Source organism: Gallus gallus, chromosome 1, assembly GCF_016699485.2.
Source record: "Gallus gallus isolate bGalGal1 chromosome 1, bGalGal1.mat.broiler.GRCg7b, whole genome shotgun sequence".
Taxonomy (NCBI): Eukaryota; Metazoa; Chordata; class Aves; order Galliformes; family Phasianidae; genus Gallus; species Gallus gallus.
The window spans coordinates 126,500,572-126,520,771 of NC_052532.1; the positions used below are offsets into that span (position 1 = coordinate 126,500,572).

Here is a 20,200-nt window from a genome sequence, read left to right on the forward strand (position 1 = left end):
AAAGTTGGTTTTCATCTCTTCCTTAGAAAACGCTGTTTATTCTTGATGATGAAAATGAAGAAAATTGCTATAGCACAAAGAGAAAAAAAAATGTGCTGGCTTTTTTTTTTTTTTTTTTTTAAAGGAAAAAACTTTTCTGTCACACTATTCTCACCCCCTCCTTGCACTTTTCTTTGAAAGCTGAGTCTTTTCTTATACTGCACTTAGGAATCTTGTCCATTCAATCGAAGTGACAGTGACAGAAAAGCTCTTCACCTCAAGATGTATCAATTATCTGCATTGTTCATGGCTGGATAACAGTCTGAATACGGGAGATACAAACTTGAAACTGGTTCTGGATTAGTCCTTAGAAAAATGTTAAGATTCTTTGAAAAAAAAAAAAAAATACATCTACCTTCATTGTACTCAAATAATTACTGAATTTGAATGATCAGGTTTGCAGATCTGGCCAAATATTTTGAGAACACTGCTGTGATCACCATCATGCGACCAGATATTTCTGCCAGCTGCTGCAGTAACTTTGAGAGAGATGACTGTTGTACTGCAGGAGGAAAGAAATGGATGAGCAGAACTATAACCCCTGTCCAGCACAGTCCTTTGCAATAGTCTGTGCATGCTTCACCACTGGTGTTACACATATCATTATAAATGCAGTAAGGGCAAACTTTATGTTGTTTAAGCAATTGTTGAATGAGGTCTCCTGTGAAGATGTCCTTAGAGACAAAGGAGTGGAACAAAGATGGCTCCTTTTTAAGGATGCCTTTCTGAGAGTGCAAGAGCTCTCCATCCCTCAGAATAAGAAAGCAGGCAGGCGACGCAGGAAACAGGCATGGTTTGGCAAACCTGTTGGTCAAAATGAGGGAAAAGAAAGGCAAGTACAGACAGTGGACACAAGGATGTGTCACCTGGGAAGAAAGTAGCGATGCTGTCCAGACTTGCAGAGATGGGATTAGGAAAGCCAAGGCACAGATGGGACTAAACTCGGTGAGGGATGTTAATAACAACAAGATGGGTTTCCACAGGTACAAAAGTCAGAAGAGACAGGCCAAAGAGAATGTAACCACTCTGCTAAATGGGAAAGGATAACTGGCTACAGCAGATATGGAGAAGTCTGAGGTACTCAGTGAGTTCTTTGCCTCAGACTTCACTGGCAGCCAGATTCTCACATCCATGAACCTTGCATCCCTGAACCTGAACCTTTAGATGGGAACTTGGGGAGCAAACTCCCCACTACTGTAAGGGCAGAACAAGTTCAAGACTGCCTCACGAGGCTGAATGATATGCATCCCAGGGTCCTAAGGGAGATTTCTGATGTGGTTGCCAAGATGTTCCCCATCATATGTGAAAAATCACGACAGGCAAAGTCCCTGGGGACTGGAAAAAGGGAAACATCACTCCCATGAACAAGAAAAGGAGGAAGGAGGATCTGGGGAACTATAGGCCAGTGATCCTCACCTCCATGCCTGGGAAGATCATGGAACAGATCCTCCTGGAAGACATGTTAAGACACATGAGGGACGAATGAGTGATCTGAGACAACCAGCATGGTTTCACCAAGGAAAGGTCATGCCTGACCAATCTGGTGGTCTTGTATATGGACAGATGGCATCACTGGACAAATAGAAGGCAAGTGATGTCATCTACCTGAAATTCTACAAGGCCTTTTACATAGTCCCTCACCACATCCTTATCTCTTAGTTGGTGAGATATGGATTTGAAGAGTGGACTATTTGGTGGTTAAGGAATCAATTGGAAAGTTGCAGCCAGAGTGTTGGGGTCAATGGCTCCATGTGCAGGTGGAGGTCGGTAACAAGTGGTGTCCCCCGGGGGTCCATCTTGGGACTGATACTCTTTACCATCTGAATCAATGATGTAGATGATGGGATTGAATGCAAGTTTGCTCATGACACCAAGCTGAGCAATACAGTTAATACAGCACAAGGAAGGGATGCCACCCAGAGGGACCTTAATAAACTAGAAAGGTGGGCTCTTGTGAACCTAATGAGGCTCAACAAAGCAAAGTGCAAAGTGTTGAACTTAGTTTGGGGTAATCCCAAGTATGTTTACAGACTGGGAGAAATAATCCTTGATAGCAGCCCTGCTGATAAGGATTTAGGAGTCCTATATCTAATAATAGTGTAAGTCCTATGGGCCATGTGGTTAACTGACAGTGTATTTTCTGTAAGCATTATAACTACCTTTTGAATCACAATATTTTCATACCACACACAGTGTACTCAATATATTCAGTGGTATGTTAATTGCTGTTATGTTAAATGACGGTTAATTGGTCAGCTATGAATCATTTGCATCTTAACAATCATCATGTTTATGACTTTTTTTAAATTTTATTGTAACATTAAATTTGAATAAATTCTTTTTGCTGCATTCTAGCCTTTTACAACCAGGGTTTATGGGCAGATAATGATTTTCATACTCTGCAAAATGAGACCACGGGGCAAAACCAGATGAAAAATATAGAGAGACATTTCTGTGAAACTGAAATTAATTGTTCTGCTAAAATCAGGTTACTGACTTCTAACCTGTTTGACACACATTTATTCCAATTAATTTCAATTAGGAAATAAGCAAAAGCAAATGAATATTGAAACATGGAGAAAATAACCATTGTTGGGGGATGTAATCATTAGGCATGATTTTCATCTAAGATGATTAGTGGAATTTGTAGACAGTCTACTAAAAATTGCAAATTATCTCTTCTAAACAATCAGTTACTTTGGGTAGGCTTCATGATATGACAGTCCTTAAATAGATTAACATGCTTCGATTGTTCTAACAGATGTTGACATGTACATGCTACTTCTGTTAAAACAGTTAATAATACATAAGAATGGAGAGTATGCTGCTTAAACTCTGAACTTCTTCCACTATTTTATGTTCCAAAAAAGATTCCCACAGTAAAGGCTTAGAAATACCTATGTTCGTTCTTCAATTACGGAATATCCTTTTTTAATTTATATATTTTGTGTCCTTTGAATTAAGAACTGCTAGATACTGGAACAAACATTAAGTTAGACAGTTATCTTTTGTTTCCATCATAGAAAATGTGCATCTTCCTTTGGATCTATTATTTCTTGGATATACTGGGTCTCATTAATTGTGCTCTATAGTAGCTACAGGGACAATAATTCGTAAAAATACAGAGCCAAGTGTATGCTTATAGCATTCATGAGAAAAATATTGTGTGCTATAGGTATGTCAGATATTTTGTTAATGTACCTCAGTTTTGGTTAGAGCTGTACTTCAGATTTCAGCATAATGGAGGAATAACAGAATTAGCTTTTTTAGTGAGCTAACTGGGGTACTGTTTTGCAATTTAACTTCTATAGCACAGAACTGAACAAGGGTTAATTCATGTTGCTAAGCAAAGTTATTTACTATTCTCTTCAGAAGCTCCTTTTTAGTAGTCTTCAGAATTTTACAAAATTACATTTTTCAAAGGTGCTTAGGGTCATGATGGTTCAGTGGAATGAAAGTAAACAAAGAACAAGGTTAAAGAGGGGGAGATAAATTAGAAAATGGACTTACTGACTTAGAGATTCATTCCAAGACGAAAGTCCATGTCTCTAAGCACAGATATTTTTTTAAACAAAATTACAAAAAAGACGCATACATTATATTTCCAGTCCTAGATCAGAGCAATGAGTCCATAAAATCTGAATCTGTTACTGTCAATGTCTTCAATTCAGATAAATATAGAAGAAAATTCAAATAGCCACTTGTCCAAACATAAAATCTTTTTTAATGTAGGTGAAATAATGTGTACGTCATCTTAATAAAAACTCTATTAAATTAAGATGTATCTACTCTCACATCTTTTGTTTGTCTAATTATTTGGCTTATTATAATACTGACCACCATAGCTCGATGAAATCAGCTTTAAACATTTCCTTCATTTTATTTAACGAATAGTCAAAGATTTACCATAAAAGCTCTCAATGACCCTGAAAGATATCCTTTTTCTCAGAATCCAGTGACTTCAAAACTCTTTGTTCTAAATTGTGACTTTTTCTGAAAGTACCTCTGAGATCTTCTGCTTCAGCTTATTTGGGAGTGGGGGAATCTATTTGTTTAACCTTGTTGCTTACAATTAACACAAGAATGACTTTCCTCTAGCAGCCTGAAAAAAAAAAAAAAAAAAAAGATTACAATTTTGAATAAAGATATACATGAAAAGTAGTTGTTTAGGGATATTGCCTAGATCTCTAAATTAAACACATCATTTCCTATCCAAGTTTAAGACTGTGGGCACCTATCTTTCCCTATTTATTTCAAAGAGAAATATTTTTCTCTAATGCACAACACACAGCAATAATTGTAAACATTTTCTTATTCTGGATTAGAATTTTTAATTTCATATTTTCGTCACTGTTCTGCTTATGAAGGTTTGAAGAGCTGGCATATGTTTTTTTTTTTTTTTTTTCTCTTTCTGGTTACTTATCTAATTTATGTACTTAATTTCTGTATGCAGTTTCTCTATTTTTTAGCTTATTTTCTGTCCTGCCAGCAGTACTTTATTTCTATGGAGCCATAAGCCAATCTGAAAGTAGTTAATGCTCTTTCAAACTAGTTTCAAACTCTGCATGAAAAATGCTTTTCAGCTTTCATTTAAATATTTGTTTTCCCCAGTTTTTACGAGTGGAATTTAACAGAGTCAGTGGTACTTCTTGTGACCCATGCAAAAAAGTATCTTTTATAGCTGGATAGTATTTGACCTTCAGTGCCATTGGATTTATCCTTTATGAAAGCCTTTCATTGTTCTGTTATTTTTTATTTTTAGCCAGTACATTCTACATCATGATCATTATGGTAAATAGTATCCTAGTAACAGAAGGAATTGGCTGTTGAACTCAGTAAAAAATATTAGCTTTTATTATATTTCCAACAAAGAGAAAGGCTGGAGGCAAGCTTTAAATACCATGCAGACAAAACCTGAAACTATGGAAAGGGAAAGGCTGGAAACACCTAGCACTTAAACCATATACAGCTTGTGAATTTTAAAGTAAATTAAAGATATTAAGACAGTCAGGAATAAAAAGTTATGCACAAATCAGTCTGTGTATCTTCTGTTGGTGAAGAATCTCACTCGGCAAAGCTCCTGAGTACAGTGGAATGCTGAAGAGTCAAAATGCAAACACATCTTCAAATATCTTGCACAACTAGAAACTTTCTGCTCATAGTCATACTTGATATGTACTCAGTCTCGTGATCATACAGATTATTAAGAAATTTTATCCATTAAGGTGCTGTAACTAGATTTATACCCAATATAGTTCAGGCTAAACATTTGTAACTTTGGAAACAATTGGAAAAAATACTTAGCAGATGGAGACGTAAATAATTTTACATTCATAATTCAAGCACTTTATTTATTTGCTTGGCAAATAAGTATTTCTGGAGATAGTAGAAGATGGAAGACATAAGGTATTTGTGTAAAAATGTGAGCTTTTTAACACCACAGATATGCACACATTATATTAGAGATCAACTGCTGCATATTAAATGTCATGACTTTTTCCAGAACTTGAGCATTATTCTTCAAGTTCAGCTCATTCAACAAAATCATAATTGATGTTAACAGAAAATGTAAGAAAAGGTAAATTGAAAAAGATCTTAATTTACTGTTAGCAAAACTATTGTAATTAAAAATATCTCATCCTTGTACAATAATTAAAATGCTGGCATACAAAATGATTAATATGACCTTAAAAACAAATTGCTTGACCTGTATAATGATGATACTTCTTCTAAATAATTTCATTAGGATCTTTCTTCACTGATTTGCAGAGCATGGTGGAGACTAAAAGAAATGAAGATCAGATGAAAAAACAAATGAACAAATAAGAAGGAGCAAACCAACCAACAAGCAAGCAAGGGATAAAAGAAGCTTTTGACATTTAGTTGCAGAATTCTGATTGTGAAAAAATCTTTCTTTGAGCAACCTTGAAATCATTCTTACTTTATAATAAGATTTTAAAGATTCCAGGAGATCGAAGTAAGATTCAGATGCCTAAACATAACAATATTGAGGTTTATGGAGGTTTTGCTGGTTATCCCATGCTTATACATATATATATTTGAAAAAGCAATAAAGAATGATTCTTAGGCATAACTGATCTCATCTGAGAGTAGTCATATAAGTTACACTAGACATATCTTGTTTATCTTGTTTTCCTCTCTCCTGGGTAGAAATGGACGCTAGATATATTCACAGGGAGCATACAGAATTAAGCAAGATAAATCAAGTAAGATAAATCTGAGATCTGGAACTATATTTCTACCTATACTGACTTCTGAATCTTTCTGGAAATACATTTTCCCACAATATCTGCAGACTCTGATCCTATTTTCAAAACATACTTGACAATGCAAAGATGAGATTTTTCCTGCACAAACACAGATTTTCTGCAAATTCTGACATCAAGTAAAAGAGCTCATTCCTATGAGCCTTCCTTCCTGGACTCTTTTCTATATGGGAGATGAAATATAAACAGCTGTCTGGGTGTGAAAAGAGGGTGAGGAAGGAGAATCACAATAACTTCAACCTTTCCCATACAAGCTTTGCCTCTGTGTAGGAGAGGATCCTAGATTCGTCAGATCAGGGAACGAATAAGATAAAGTGACTTTGTAGCCCTAAGGTATGTCTCTTTCTGCTCTAGAGGTGATTTGTGTACTTCATGTGATTAAAAGTACTTAATCAGTCTTGAAGTTTTGTAGCAGGGCTGTCATCACCACCTAACCAAGTGTCCTTACCTCTAGGGATTATTATCCTCTTCTCGATTCCCTCCATTTATGATTGTTTGCTATCCACTTGCACAGTATTAACAGAAAAAATGGGTGACCCATTCATTCCCAGTCTGTATGCTTTCACAAACCTTGAGCTCAGCCCTCATTCTCCTGATAATTTGCTTGCCTCCTCTAATCTGGCTTGCTGATGCATTCTCTGATGAAATCCACAGTCTTTTTATTATTATTATTATTATGTTTTATTTTTACGTTTGTTTGTTTGTTTTTAAATTGGACATGTCATTATCAGTGGTCCATGTCCATTTTTACCTATGGACTCCATACCTTCTCTCACATCATTGTGAGGCTAGACACAATGGAATGAAACTGTCTAGGGCCCATAACTGGTGTCAGAGATGGGAAGCACACACAAGACCTCAGTTTATGAACATACTCCACATCCTCTTGTTTACCTCTTTCCAAACTATCTATTCCTCCAGCTTTGTCAGACTAGTGCTACTACAAAAGTTCCTTTTGGAAGACCTAAGGTTTTGAACCCTGAGAATCAGTAGGATAAAAGGAGCCATGACTTAAGGTAGAGAGCTGGTGCCTCTCCACAATAACTGACAAAGGTTTAGGTGTGGCAAGATTTCAATGATTAGCAAAATTCAGTTCGAGTTTGCGTTGTTTTCAACACATTTAACATTTAACAAGATTTAAAACTGAGCGCAGGCTTAACGTGTGAACATGGCATCCATTATGTAGCCTGGTACTGAGTGCTTAGAAACTGATAGGGACAACTGTTAATCTGCAGCTTTCACATATATAGTGCTCATTAATGTCACTGCTTGAATTCTAGCTAAACACTTCATTGTCATTAATTTCCAGGAAGTGCAGAATGCCATCTAGCTGCTAGGGATGGCCTCTCACTACAGAATTTTGCTGAAAGGCAATCAAAGACAGTTGTCATTCAGTAGCATAAAACTTGGCATCAAGCAGGATATCCCCTTATTTTTATTAAGTATCATAGGAGAGAAGGATGCAGCCTCAAGCAAATTCTTTTGCTGCATAGTCTTTAAAAAGCCTGGTGAGAGATAAGATGTCTCTGGATGAATGTGTTTCTTATATATATCAGACACTGAGATATTAGGATCTAAAATTCCTATTCTAACAGTATCTCTGGAGCTTAAACAGTTATCTGGTTAAACAGTTATAATGGTAGCATTAATCAGCTGCTTCCCAGTGCATTGCATATGATCACATAAGATTGGCAACTGCAAATCGATCAGAACACTTTTCTAAATCTAATTATTTTATTCATTTGATAAGAGATGGCATTGTGCAAAAAATAAATATTGTTTGTTTATTTTTTTTCACGCATGGTGTGAACTTATTGTAATCTTTTTTATCGCTATGACAGGCAAGTCATTTTTAAATGTTGTTTTTTGTTTTCCTTCAGAACTTGGTTTCATTGGAGAGCAATGATGACCACTGTGAATGGAAGATATTTTCTTACAGCCCAACCTGAGTTCATAAGGCTTTTGAGATGCTTTGTCTCTAATCTTTTGTAATAAATACTGTTACACAGAGCAAATTCATATGACATTCTCATAAGTGTCAAAATGAAGAGCTCTGCCTTATAATTTCAAGTACTTCACAATTTTTTCCACATAAATCAAGTACAATAAAATATTATCCATATAAAAAGGCTTTATTAGTTGATAACCATAGAAAAAATGTTGTTGGATAGGTTATTTTTGTAACTGAGTTGTCCATATAAGCATTTCAAATACAGTTTTCCTTTTCAGGGGAAATACCTATAGCACAACTCTTTTATAGATAAGACTCACATTTCTCTACCCAGGGAAGCTAGCATGATTAATATTAAATAAATGCTTTCCAAGTGTTCAGAGGAAGCTGTATAAGCACTACAATATAGATCACTCAAGGTCTGCACTATTTGATAACTTTAAATAAAATTAAAGATGTGACCATAAGATTATTGAACAAGCTAGTGTAGTGCAAGCTTCAATGAGAGGCTGAAATTCAGTTATTTCCATGAGCACAGAAAAACTTCAGTGACTGAAGCTTTTGTTGGTGCATGCTCATTGCTCTGAGTGCTGAGCTGGCAGACTACTGCTACTGTGGATACTCTTAAGAACACCTTGTAACATCCCTTATCTGCTGTGTAAGTGAAGTTCTAGGAAGATTCCTGTTGCTTTCAATGAGAATAAAAACTACTGAGAACACCTGAATGACTTGGAAAAGCCATGTGGTCTATTGGTGTTTCTAGAACTCCTTGAGTTATCTGCAGTTGTAGCAGCCAGCGAGGCTGGAAGTCCCCAGAGTCTGGCACAGGTCTCCTGCCCTTCCAAGGAACAGAAAGTGTGACTGCTGCTCCCTCCCTGACACTTCAGATTAAGATATCACCTCCTGAATGATGACTCAGGGGGAGCATGAGATCATGCATCTCCATGGGCCCCCAGCAAGTTTTCATTTGGCAGGCTGGCACGATAGGGACCAGCTGGCTGCAAATGTACCTTTTGCTTGCTCACAGTTCCTGATAGACTCAACTCCATTGCAATTAGTAGGATTCCATATTCAGATAGGAGAAATCCCCAGAATGACATTTGCTCCCCGGTGGCTCCCAGTGCAGAGTTCTGTTATGCCATATTCCTCCTGCCCACACAGCCAGGCTCTCTGCTTGCAATGTACTCATCCAATATGAGTACTCCTGAAAGTGAGCTCCTCAAAACACATTTCTGATGGTGTATAGGTAAGGCCAGAGGAAAGAGAAACAATAAAGATGTCAATGTCTGTCTTACGTACAGAATTAGCATGTCCTAATTACAGTTAATAAAAGAAAGTTTTAATACATGTCCCCCAATGGCAACAGCTGTACAAAATGTAACCGGTGTATTAGATGCTTTAGCAATTGCCTTCTCCCATTTGATCAGTATAAGGAAGTAAAAAGGCAGCGTAAGGTGTGCTAGCATACATGACATTAGAACACTGCATTTCTGCAGCTATAACTGCTCTCTTTTTATTTCTTTCTCAATTATTTTCCTATATTGAATGACATCTTACATTAAATTCTTCTATACTGTCCACACATTTGAACACCCAGATCTCACTTTACTACAATGTGAGATAAGCTATTGCTGACAAGTGATGATTCTCACTGAGCTGTGAAGAATATGGACCATATTCACTCCGATCTCTGTGAACTTTCAGTTGGATTTCGTTGAACTGAAAAGACTCTCACTCCAAAAGACTGTATTTTCTTTTTCTTTTTTTTTTCTTTCTTTTCTTCCCCCCCCCCCCCCCAGTAATTTAAGATAAGTCAGAACATCCAAGTTTTTAAAGAGCCAGGAACCTGTGACATCCAGTCCACAAGGGAGAAATATTAAAGTAATTCCATGTGGTGTCCTATGTCTGCTGAAAGAGGAAAAGCTGAGAATAAACATAATTAGAAATAAGTGATTGACATCTTTCTCCATGTGCATCTTTTTTAGCCATCTGCTCTCTCTGCTCCAGGCCCAAACCCCACATGTGTTAAATAGTGAGCACAGAGCCTACATGCACATCTGAAGCTTAAGGATACCTTTACACAGCCTAGTTTTCCATCTCTTAAATCGTACATTTTATAGAGAAGGTGACCAGAAAGTGCACCTTTACCAACTCACTACTTTAAGTACTTCTTACTCTTTCAGTACTCCTAGCAGTTACAGAAGAACTGTTATCCTTTAGGAAAAGATGAGGAGCTGAGAAACAGAGTTAAATGACTTGCTCTGGGCCATACAGGGGCTCTGTGATAAACTACAATGTGTTGCTGTTAAATAACTCTCTAGAGGAATATACTTTCCTCTGAATCTGAACTCCCAGTTTATACTAATGTATTCCACTGTCAGGCACCATGTTACAATATAGATGATAGTTAAATGATAAATTGAAAGCTAGTCTCAAAGTAAAACAGTTGCACATTCTCCTTATGTCTTCGTTGCTAATAAATTGTGAATCACATATATCCCATCAATAACTTGTTATGAAAAACAAAACTTCTCAGATTAGATCAGGTAATGCCATAACAAAAATAGTATACCATGCTTCTCATTTTATTTTGCGGACAGACAAAAGTATATTAATTACCACGATCTCACATGCTATCTCTACAACAGAAGGTACAATACTGGAAGATATAATACATTTTCAGCACAGGGAAGGTTTATTTTAGGCATTAAATGAAATAGCACTGCAATGAAAAATACCATCTTATTTTTAAAAGAATCTTTCTTGAAGGAACAATTGTAAAAATGGAGTTCAGATTTTATTGCTTCTGTCAAAATATTAAATGCTATCTTGAATTAAATTTTGATATATATGAAACTTGTGGCACAAACAAGATATAACTTTTATTATTCAGGGTGTCTTGGGTGTGCTTTAATTTCTTAGATTTTATAATTCAAAGTTAATTCTGGATGGAAGTTAAATAAGTGGAAGGTTTGCTGAGACAAGGTGCTCTAAAAATCAGTTATTTTCACAAAGACCACTTTTTACTCACTGATAGATCAGAGCAAAAATATCTGCTGTGGTCAACATGACAAGCAAATTGGAGGAGTTGGTGGTAAAGAAAGAAGTGGAAAAGTGTTTGAGGGGTTGGAGGTTTTAGGAAACGAGGTTAGAGAGATGACGCCAAAACCCAAGGAGGGTATAAAAGAAAGTCTCTACTCATTCAAGAAAAAATCAGAGCAGAAGAAAAATAATCATTTTTGGTACCTCAGTCAGGCAGCACAGATCAGCTGCTATGCTGAGAGGAAAAACAATTCTTGAACCTGCAGAAAGTGAAGATATAACAGTAATGTAGCATCTTCCTGATGAAAAGTAGGTGTGGATGTCCTCAACAATATAAACTGAGGTCCCTTTTAAGGTCACAGCCTAGAAACTGTGGCAACAAAAGAGATCCAATGAGGCCTTGTCTGAGTTTCAGCTACATACTTAACATATTTTTGCCCATGTGATTCATCAGGAATATTTGCTTGCAAACACTGCGTAAGCTGCAGGAGAGCTGTGATAACTGGAGAGAGCATCCTCCACCCTGGCTGCAGTTGGACTTCCCTCCAGTTGCAGGGTAGGCATGGAGGGAGCAGCACTAATGAACACGTTGGCTACAAGATGGGGACCAGGAATTTGGGATACATAGATTCTGTCGTGAACACTACAGAGGAGCATTTGTATTTTAACCAGAGGGATCTTTCTTACTAAATTTATCTTGTACATTCAGTGTTTAAATAAAGCAAGGAGGGAATTATGCTGCATGAATGGCCACCTGACAGCTTTCCAGATACAATATAAACAGTCCTGAGAGGCTATCGGGGAAATATCTGAACTGACTAACTTTATCAGCACACATAGGATTTTGCTACAGAGAGGTCACAGAGCACATAGTTAAGATACACAGTCATAAACACAAGGTGAACTATCAAAAATTGGACTTCAAGGAAAGAGTACAACATTTCCCAAGACAGGAAATTGCAGGAGAAAAATCAAATAAAATAGATTTTACAGAGAGAGTAGTACACCATATATCACAATATATTTTTATATGACAGGCTTCAGCAGCTCCCAACAACTGGGTCACAACCTCAATGTCTGCTGGCTGAAGCTATTGCGTTATTATCAACTGAGATCCCTTTTGTGTTAATGTTGCACTAATACCACCAAACAGATTGTAATACATAATAATGTTGGAATTAACTAGAGTTTTCTGATAAGAAGCAAGTCACCTTCTATTATCAAGCATCAAATCGTTTTAGTATTTTGCTGATACGTTCTGCTCTGGTGCAATCTGCCAAAGAAAATAGTTTGCATGGCTATAGAGCAAACAGGAAATGTGACCGAATAAGACAAAGATAAAAATAGACACAGAAATTAGCCCTGAAGTACTGTAGCTTTCCCAAGGCCTTACTGAGTACTTGGAGACAGTTACATTTGGCTTTGAGAAAATGTAAATGTTCAAGTCCAAGTTTATTCTCAGAAAACAGTAGATCCTATTCAAGGAGCTTAAATAACAGCAAAAATATTTAAAGCAAGACCAAATATTATTTATTTGTGAGCCACACTTCACTTATCAGTGGAAGAACAGGTATGGTAAACAGTATATTTTTATTATAGTATAAATTTGGAACACAGATATTAAGCATGGACCAAATACTTCATTTTAGCAATTGGGTCATGAATGTCAGGGTTTGTCTACTTCAGGGATTAAATTTCTGTTTATTAATTGATCTGTTTTTGATGGTGAGTTAAGTGGGAGAGTATGAATTTGCCTTGCATGCTTTCCAGGATTGTTATGGCACACATTTAAGCATACATTTGGTGCACTTGAAGTGATTTCCTTTCCAAACAAAGGCTGATGTTGTGCAACATGATGCTAGTGAGGGAGCACAATTTTATTGTGGACTAAGGTCTTCCACTACATAGCTCTCTATGTTTTTATGGCACATACAACACTAGATTCTTGGCAGTCTGTTTCTTATTTGGGGTTGGTCTCTTCTCACTGGTGACAGGCAACAGGACAAAGGGAAATGGCCTTAAGTTAAGCACTGGAATAGGCTCCCCAGGGAGGTGGTTGAGCCACCATCCCTGAATGTGTTTAAAAACCGTCTGGATGTGGTGCTCAAGGACATGATTTAGCAGAAGGTTGTTAGAATTAGGGTAGTATGATTAGGTTGGGGTTGGACTCAATGATATTTTAGGTCTTTTCCAACCTGAGTGATTCTATGATTCTATGATTCTATTTTATATCACTGATACTTGTTGAATCTGTTCTTTACTTGTCTTATCAGTTACCAAATTACAGTCACATGAACCTTTCTAGCATTATATTTCTATTTGTTAATTTTTGGTAGAATGTCCTAATAATGGTTGATAATACTGAAAAGGACTGCTGAGTGTGTGTTTAGTGGTAGTAATTGATAGAAACAATAAGTAAATTCCTCAGCTTGTAAGAACAATGTTGAAGCTGAAGATGTGAAAAATTGTCTGCTCTAGAGAAGGCATACTTTTGTAAATAAGGGCAGCAAAACCTGTTTTATACCATTTATTGCATTATTAAGTCAAAGAAGTTTTTTTTTAAGTTCCTTCTCATGGCATATTTTCTGCAATTCTACTGTAATATTGTACTAAAGAGAGTATATCCTATATAACAAAGACTTCTAAAACTACGTAGACATTCTCCTTGTTCTGAGTAGGAAAACGAGGAAGTTGCAGTTTGTTTATCCAGAATGCACCTCTGGCAGGCTATTTTCTGAGTCATAGTCACAGTAGCAAAACTGAAAGAAGGATGAGCAACATAGCTGTAGCCATGGCTTCCAGACAAGGTTGTTCCAGGACAGCTGGTCAGAGACAGCTTGCAGCGATCTGGTGTGGTTATCTACTGCTAGCTGTATGACACTGAGAATTTCATAGAACCGGTTCTCTGTTTCTGGGGTCAGTGGGACTTTCTCTTCAGGGTCTCTGGAGAGATCGAAGAGCAGTGGGGGATCATGCTGTGTGATGAAACCTCCGTAGCAAAAGCAAACATGAGAGTCATAGCAACCACTGGAATCCTCAGGAGTGAAGTTTGGAGTGAAGAAAAAGACCTTCCAGACAGATTCACCTGCAGTTTCCAAATACAAAACAATCAATGATAAAAAGACCAACTGAAAATACTCTCGTCTTATGAAACTCTAATTTACACCACAATAAATCAGCCTCTCTATACAACCTTTGACAAAGAAGAACTGCAACATACTGAAAAACTAAATCAAGTAAAACATGGTGATTTTCTTGCTACACAAATTTATGAAACAGTGATGATCACTTTAGTTCCCTGGAAGAACTTGAATTAACTAGATTATGGAAGACTTAAAAGAACTTCATGTTTTTAAGTAAAAAAATGCTAAGAAACATTAATATTTTTAAATATATTGCACTGTCTTCTTCAAGATATATAAATGTACCTTTGCCATTTGACTGTATCCAGACACCATTGAGCAGTGAATGATTTTCATTTCACTAATAAAAATAATTTCATTTTTCATCTTATTCTCTTTCATCTCCTTGTGTATTAACCCATCACACTCTGCCACATGCTTACTTTGCAAACATGTTGAGACAGAGATTCTCATTTTATTAAATGTGATGACAGGAACTGCTATAACAGATCATGTCTTAGGCTTCAAGATGCTTTTTCAAAAATATATCACTATTACAGTTGTTCAATTTTGAGGTGAAACATCGCTTTGTAAAGTGGGAACCGAACATCTTTCAGACAGGTAATTTTGACTTTGCTTAATACACTGTGTGCAGACACTGAACTGCCTGCACTAGAGTAACTTCATTCAGTGCTTTCACTGTTTAAGATGAGAATTAATTCCTGTACTAAGAACAAGAAATATTAGTCATTTCCTTCAATAAATGATCTTGAACAGAAGACTAGAGAACCTAAAAATACTTAACAAGAAAGGAATAAACAAGAAATGGCTATTACTCTCCTCAAGCATCACAAAATAGATCAGGCAGACAAGAACAGGCAGGCATTTTAAAGGAAGCACACAGTTCTCCCCATCTGGGGAAGAATGCACTTCCCCAGAAGCAGACCAGGGAATAATTAGACTCAAAATCTGCTTTTCATTCTTAATAAAAGTAGGATACTAAACAGCTGAGACCTATGATGCCTGACTACCTATACATCAGAGCATATACAGACACCGGAAATACACAGTCATTAGTTATTTACCTTCCTTAATGCCCTGTTGCTGAAACTTTTTTCAAAGAACCACAAAGAACTGCAGAATGTTATGGACTGGAAGGAATCTCTGGAAATAACTGAGTCCAACCCCCTGCTAAAGTAGATTTCCTACACAGGAAAACAATCAGGAGGGTTTTGGTTATCTCCAGAGAAGAAGAATCCACAATGTTTGGGCAACCTGTTCCTGTGCTCTCTTCATCCTTGAAGTAAAAAAGAAGTTTGTTCTCATGTTCAGGTAGAACTTTCTGTGTTCCAGACTGTACCCATTGTTCCTTGTTCTGTTGCAGCACACCACTGAAAAGAGCCTGGCTCCATCATCCTGACTCCTGCCCATTAGAGATTTTTAATTGTCTCAGTCTTCTCCAACCTTCTCCAGGTTGGACAGCACCAGCTCCCTCAAATTTTCCTCATAAGAGACGTGTTTGTATCACATCTTTTATTTTAAATACTGGGGGAAAAAATCCTTGTGGTATTTTGCTGAATTGTTTCAAGTCCACAGAAATTTTGTTACTCTAGTAACTTGTTAAATATTTATATGTGGAATGGTGGTAAATATTCATTAATCAAGTCACTCATTCACCAGAATAGAAAGCACCTGAAGGTGTGTGAAGGGCAGAAATGAACTGGTACATCACATGCTGTAACTACATCACAATGAATGTTTAAAGAAAGGTTTAAAGACATAAATGTTTCAGTAGATTAAAGAGTCACAGACTGCAGTTCCAGTTCATAGCATGCATTTAAAAGAAAGTAAGTGACCTTAAGATTCTTTACAGCTTCTTTTATCCTGCAGCATTTTTCACATTGTAAGAGAATTTACCTTAAGGAACCAATTCAATGACAGAACATGGAGACTTCCAGTTCATTTAGTTTGCACTTAAATCAGGGTCAGAGGGTGATGGTCATTTTATGCATTAGTCTAGGAGTAACCTCTGAATACTGCTTGAGAGTCAGTACAAGGCAAGCAGCTCTAAAAGCAGAGAGCACCTTGCTAGCACAGACAATAATGTGTGGCAGGCTTTAACAGGTACTATTAGGCTATGAGTCTTTGGCTATGGCTTTAACAGCAGCAATGGCTCAGTCATACTGAAGAGGAGGGACAGGACATGATTGGACAGGATGGGAGCATTTCTCCATCTCCTTTTCCAATAATATTTTGAAAGATCCATTTAGTATTTGAATTCTTTGTTGTTTCCTCACAATTAAAATTAAAAATAATAATAATAACAAAATCACAAAATTGCAGGGGTTGGAAGGGACCTCGAGAGATCACTGAGTCCAGTCCCCCTGCTAAGGAAGGTACCCTATAATAGGTCACACAGGTAGGCCTCCAGATGGGTCTTCAGTATCAGCATAGAAGGAGTCTCTGAAACTTATCTGGATAACCTGTTCCAGTGTTCCATCACCGTTACCGTAAAGAAATTCTTCTAATTTTCTTTACGAATTCTATGTAAAGAAAACTTCCTACGTTCAAGCTTTAGGTCATTATTCCTTGTCCTATCGCTCCGCACCACTGAGAAGAGCCTGGACTCATCCATTTGCCTCCTACCTCCCTTTAGATATACATAAACATTAATCAGATACCCCTTCAGTTTTGTTTTCCTCAAACTGGACAGATCCAGGTTACTCAGTCTTTCCTCATATGGGAGATGCTCCAGGCCCTTAATCATCTTTGTGGCCCTTTGCTGGACTGCTTCTAGGAGATCCCTGCCTGTTTTAATGTGGGGGCCCAGAACTGGACACAGTATTTTAAACATGGCCTCACTAGGGCAGAGCAGAATGGGAGAATCACCTCCCTTGACCTGCTGGCCACCACTGGCATTCTTGGCCTCAAGGGCGCACTGCTCAAAGGGAACCTGTTGTCCAGGTCCTTCTCTGCAGAGCTCATCTACAGCAGGTCATCCCCTATTCTGAACTGATGAGTGCCATTATTCCTTCCCAGGTGCAAGTCTCTACACTTGCTCTTGTTAAACCTCATCAGGTTCCTCACTGCTCAACTCTCCAGTCTGTCCAGGTCAACACTCCCCCTCAGACATCTTTGAACTTATGCACAGAACATTGCCCAGAGAAGAAATATGTTTCTCATTTATTGAGATTTAAAATATATATTCTGAGAAGCTATGTGATTCTATACCAAGCATTTCTTCTGGCTATTTAAAAGTGCTTGATTGTCAGGATGGACAATGAAGAACAGAAAAGGCCAAAAGGCACTATTAATCAGTGCACTGCATGCTTTTGTAGACCATGCAATATTATGTAGACCATGCTCTCTCCATTTGAGAATTCTGTAACACCTTGACAGAAGGGCAGAAAAAAATGCACATGAGAGCTCTGTAGTCAGGCTGTCTTACCCAACCCTGTCTTTGATAGAACACTTCTACTGTATTACTGTGGAAACGAATTTTCCATCAATTCTTATGTTGTTAGATGCTGTATCATCAGGCCATTTCAGGGGCTTATACACAGCAATGTAAATTTAAGGATTTGTGAACTATTGTAAGACATAGCAATAGGTCCATATAGGTAAGTTCAAAGACATGGGAAAAAAACAAAAACATGAACATTGTACTATGATTTTTTTCCCTTACAGAATAAAAAATTCTTCAGGCTTGCCTATATCTAGAGGATCTGTTGTGTTGCAAAACGTGTGGGACTGGAGACAGACAAGAGACACCATATCATGTCTGAATTACACTGCTAGTTTTTTGAAGAGCTGGTGTTGTCAGCTATGCTGCTATGTAATATCACGCTTATACTGGGCAAAACACAGCCTTGGCAGAGCAAGCACTATTGTACAATAGTACAATGATCATCTATTGCACTGTGGTGCTTCAGAGGGCCTGGAACTTCATGAGGTTCTGGAAAAACACCAGTGCAGAGTTTAACTACCCATTGCCTAAGCATTATAAAAGCTAAAGCATATCTGTCAGTGTCTGTGTCTGTGGAGAAGTCAGTGTGATATACTAGGAGACATAAAGAGCTGTTGGACTTCTAATTTCTAAAGCTGATGAGCTGTATAAGGATCTTAAAAATGGAGAGTTCTCTCTCACTTTCTTTCAGCTGATATAAAATCTCATTTTTTTCAGAGGGCTAGCTACAAGAATCAAATTAATCTCTCAATAATTAACAATACTTTTGTTCTTCAAACTATCTGGACTCTCTTATTATTTAAAGATAACTATATCTCTCTTCTTCACTGAACCTAGTTGTAAAATTGTCAGGGTTCCCTCACAGCCATTATAACAGAGTCCCTCCAAATCACAGAAGGCAAGCTAGATGTCTGAATCATCCTTTGAGATCCTTTCTCAGAGCATCACAGCTTCTTTATTCAGCATCCATTTTTCTGCTCATTGAATTGCACAAGGGTTTCACTTGCTCAATCTTCAGAATAACACTTTCCTTTGAACATGTAAAAAAGAAAAAGTCACAGGTGTGCATATAAATAGTCTCAAGTTAAAATAGGTTGCAATTAGTTTGCACAAATCTGCTATGAACATAATTGCTTAGAATTTGATCTCCTTAGCAGGCTCCTCTTCAGTTTTATTATCCTTCATCTGTTTATTCTCTCATAATCACACAGACAACCAGAACTCCAATAGACAGGTAGAGGCCAGAAGGGTAAATAAAAGTATCTCAGTAAAATATATTAACATTTCCAAGATGATGTGACACACTGGATATGGATGTCATTTCTGTAATACTAGCACTGTGCTTAATTATTGATGGTTATACCCTATTTTCTGATAAGGACAACTATTTCTGTGTTATTGCCTGGACCTTATTTTTACTGTATTTAATCTACAACAGGTAGATCTGGGCTTTTGTTTGCTCATATTATTTTGTTTCTTCTTTTGTAGAAGAACAAGTTAAACAAGTCTGCTCTTCATTGCAAATTGATGAGCTGGTCTCTCCCTGAGTTAAGACTCACTTGAGCATAACCCTTTGGGCATAGCACTACATACAAATGCAAATTGCACACAGTCTTTTCCTGTATTTCAAGTGAGATCTGTAGCCAAGGTATGCTCTCACATTCTAACTAAAGCGAGCTCTTCAACTTCTCTACAGATCAGCAGATTAATGTTCAAATTTAGTTGAAAATATTCTTCAGATAACTGTTGTTATTGCTGGATCGACTCCTTTCTTCCTGCTTCCTCTATCATTAAAGTAAGTTCTAGGTTCTCTACTCTTTTTATATAAAGTAGATATCACATATATGTGTGTACTCTACTATTCAAAAAATTAACAATTTGAAAAAGATTTTGGTTGTTGAGTCTTTGTAGAACTATATGGAGTATACTATATGGTTACTACAAAGAAAGCATATATATTATTTTTATGAATATGTACATTCCTCAAACAGCTAATAAAAATATGTTGAGATCAAAAGTTTTTAACTTTACTCTTTCAGTCAAAATCTGTATTCTTTAGACACATTTATCTGGGTATCTTAGGATGCTATATTGTTACATCAGTCAAAAGACAACATATTATATCCCAGTGTAGGTGAAAAATAACTGAGACATAATGGTAGTTTACGAGAACATGTTGTTGCTAGAAGAGGCTTGCATGAGGAACTGTGCAGAATACAGAATATCTGAGCTAAAAAACATGAAACGGAAAACTGTGAGCTGGTGAGCAACTGCAGTGGAATGAGAAGGTTCC

The 20,200-nt window shown here is 37.1% G+C and overlaps 1 protein-coding gene across 28 annotated transcripts in view; it reads right to left on the minus strand.

The window, feature by feature from the left end:
• Positions 1-1,916: 1,916 nt before the first annotated feature.
• The window catches only part of STS (steroid sulfatase), a 114,919-nt gene continuing 96,635 nt past the window's right edge, over positions 1,917-20,200 (minus strand). For 22 of the 28 annotated variants that reach the window (XM_046899631.1, XM_046899639.1, XM_046899644.1 and 19 more), the window contains one exon: positions 10,847-14,404. In XM_046899631.1, the coding sequence (XP_046755587.1) occupies positions 14,022-14,404 (383 nt within the window). In that variant the 3' untranslated portion in view covers positions 10,847-14,021. Of the gene's footprint in view, positions 4,142-5,369; positions 5,822-10,846; positions 14,405-20,200 lie in introns of those variants that run through there. The other 6 variants (XM_046899671.1, XM_040703434.2, XM_040703438.2 and 3 more) reach the window with 5 other exon arrangements.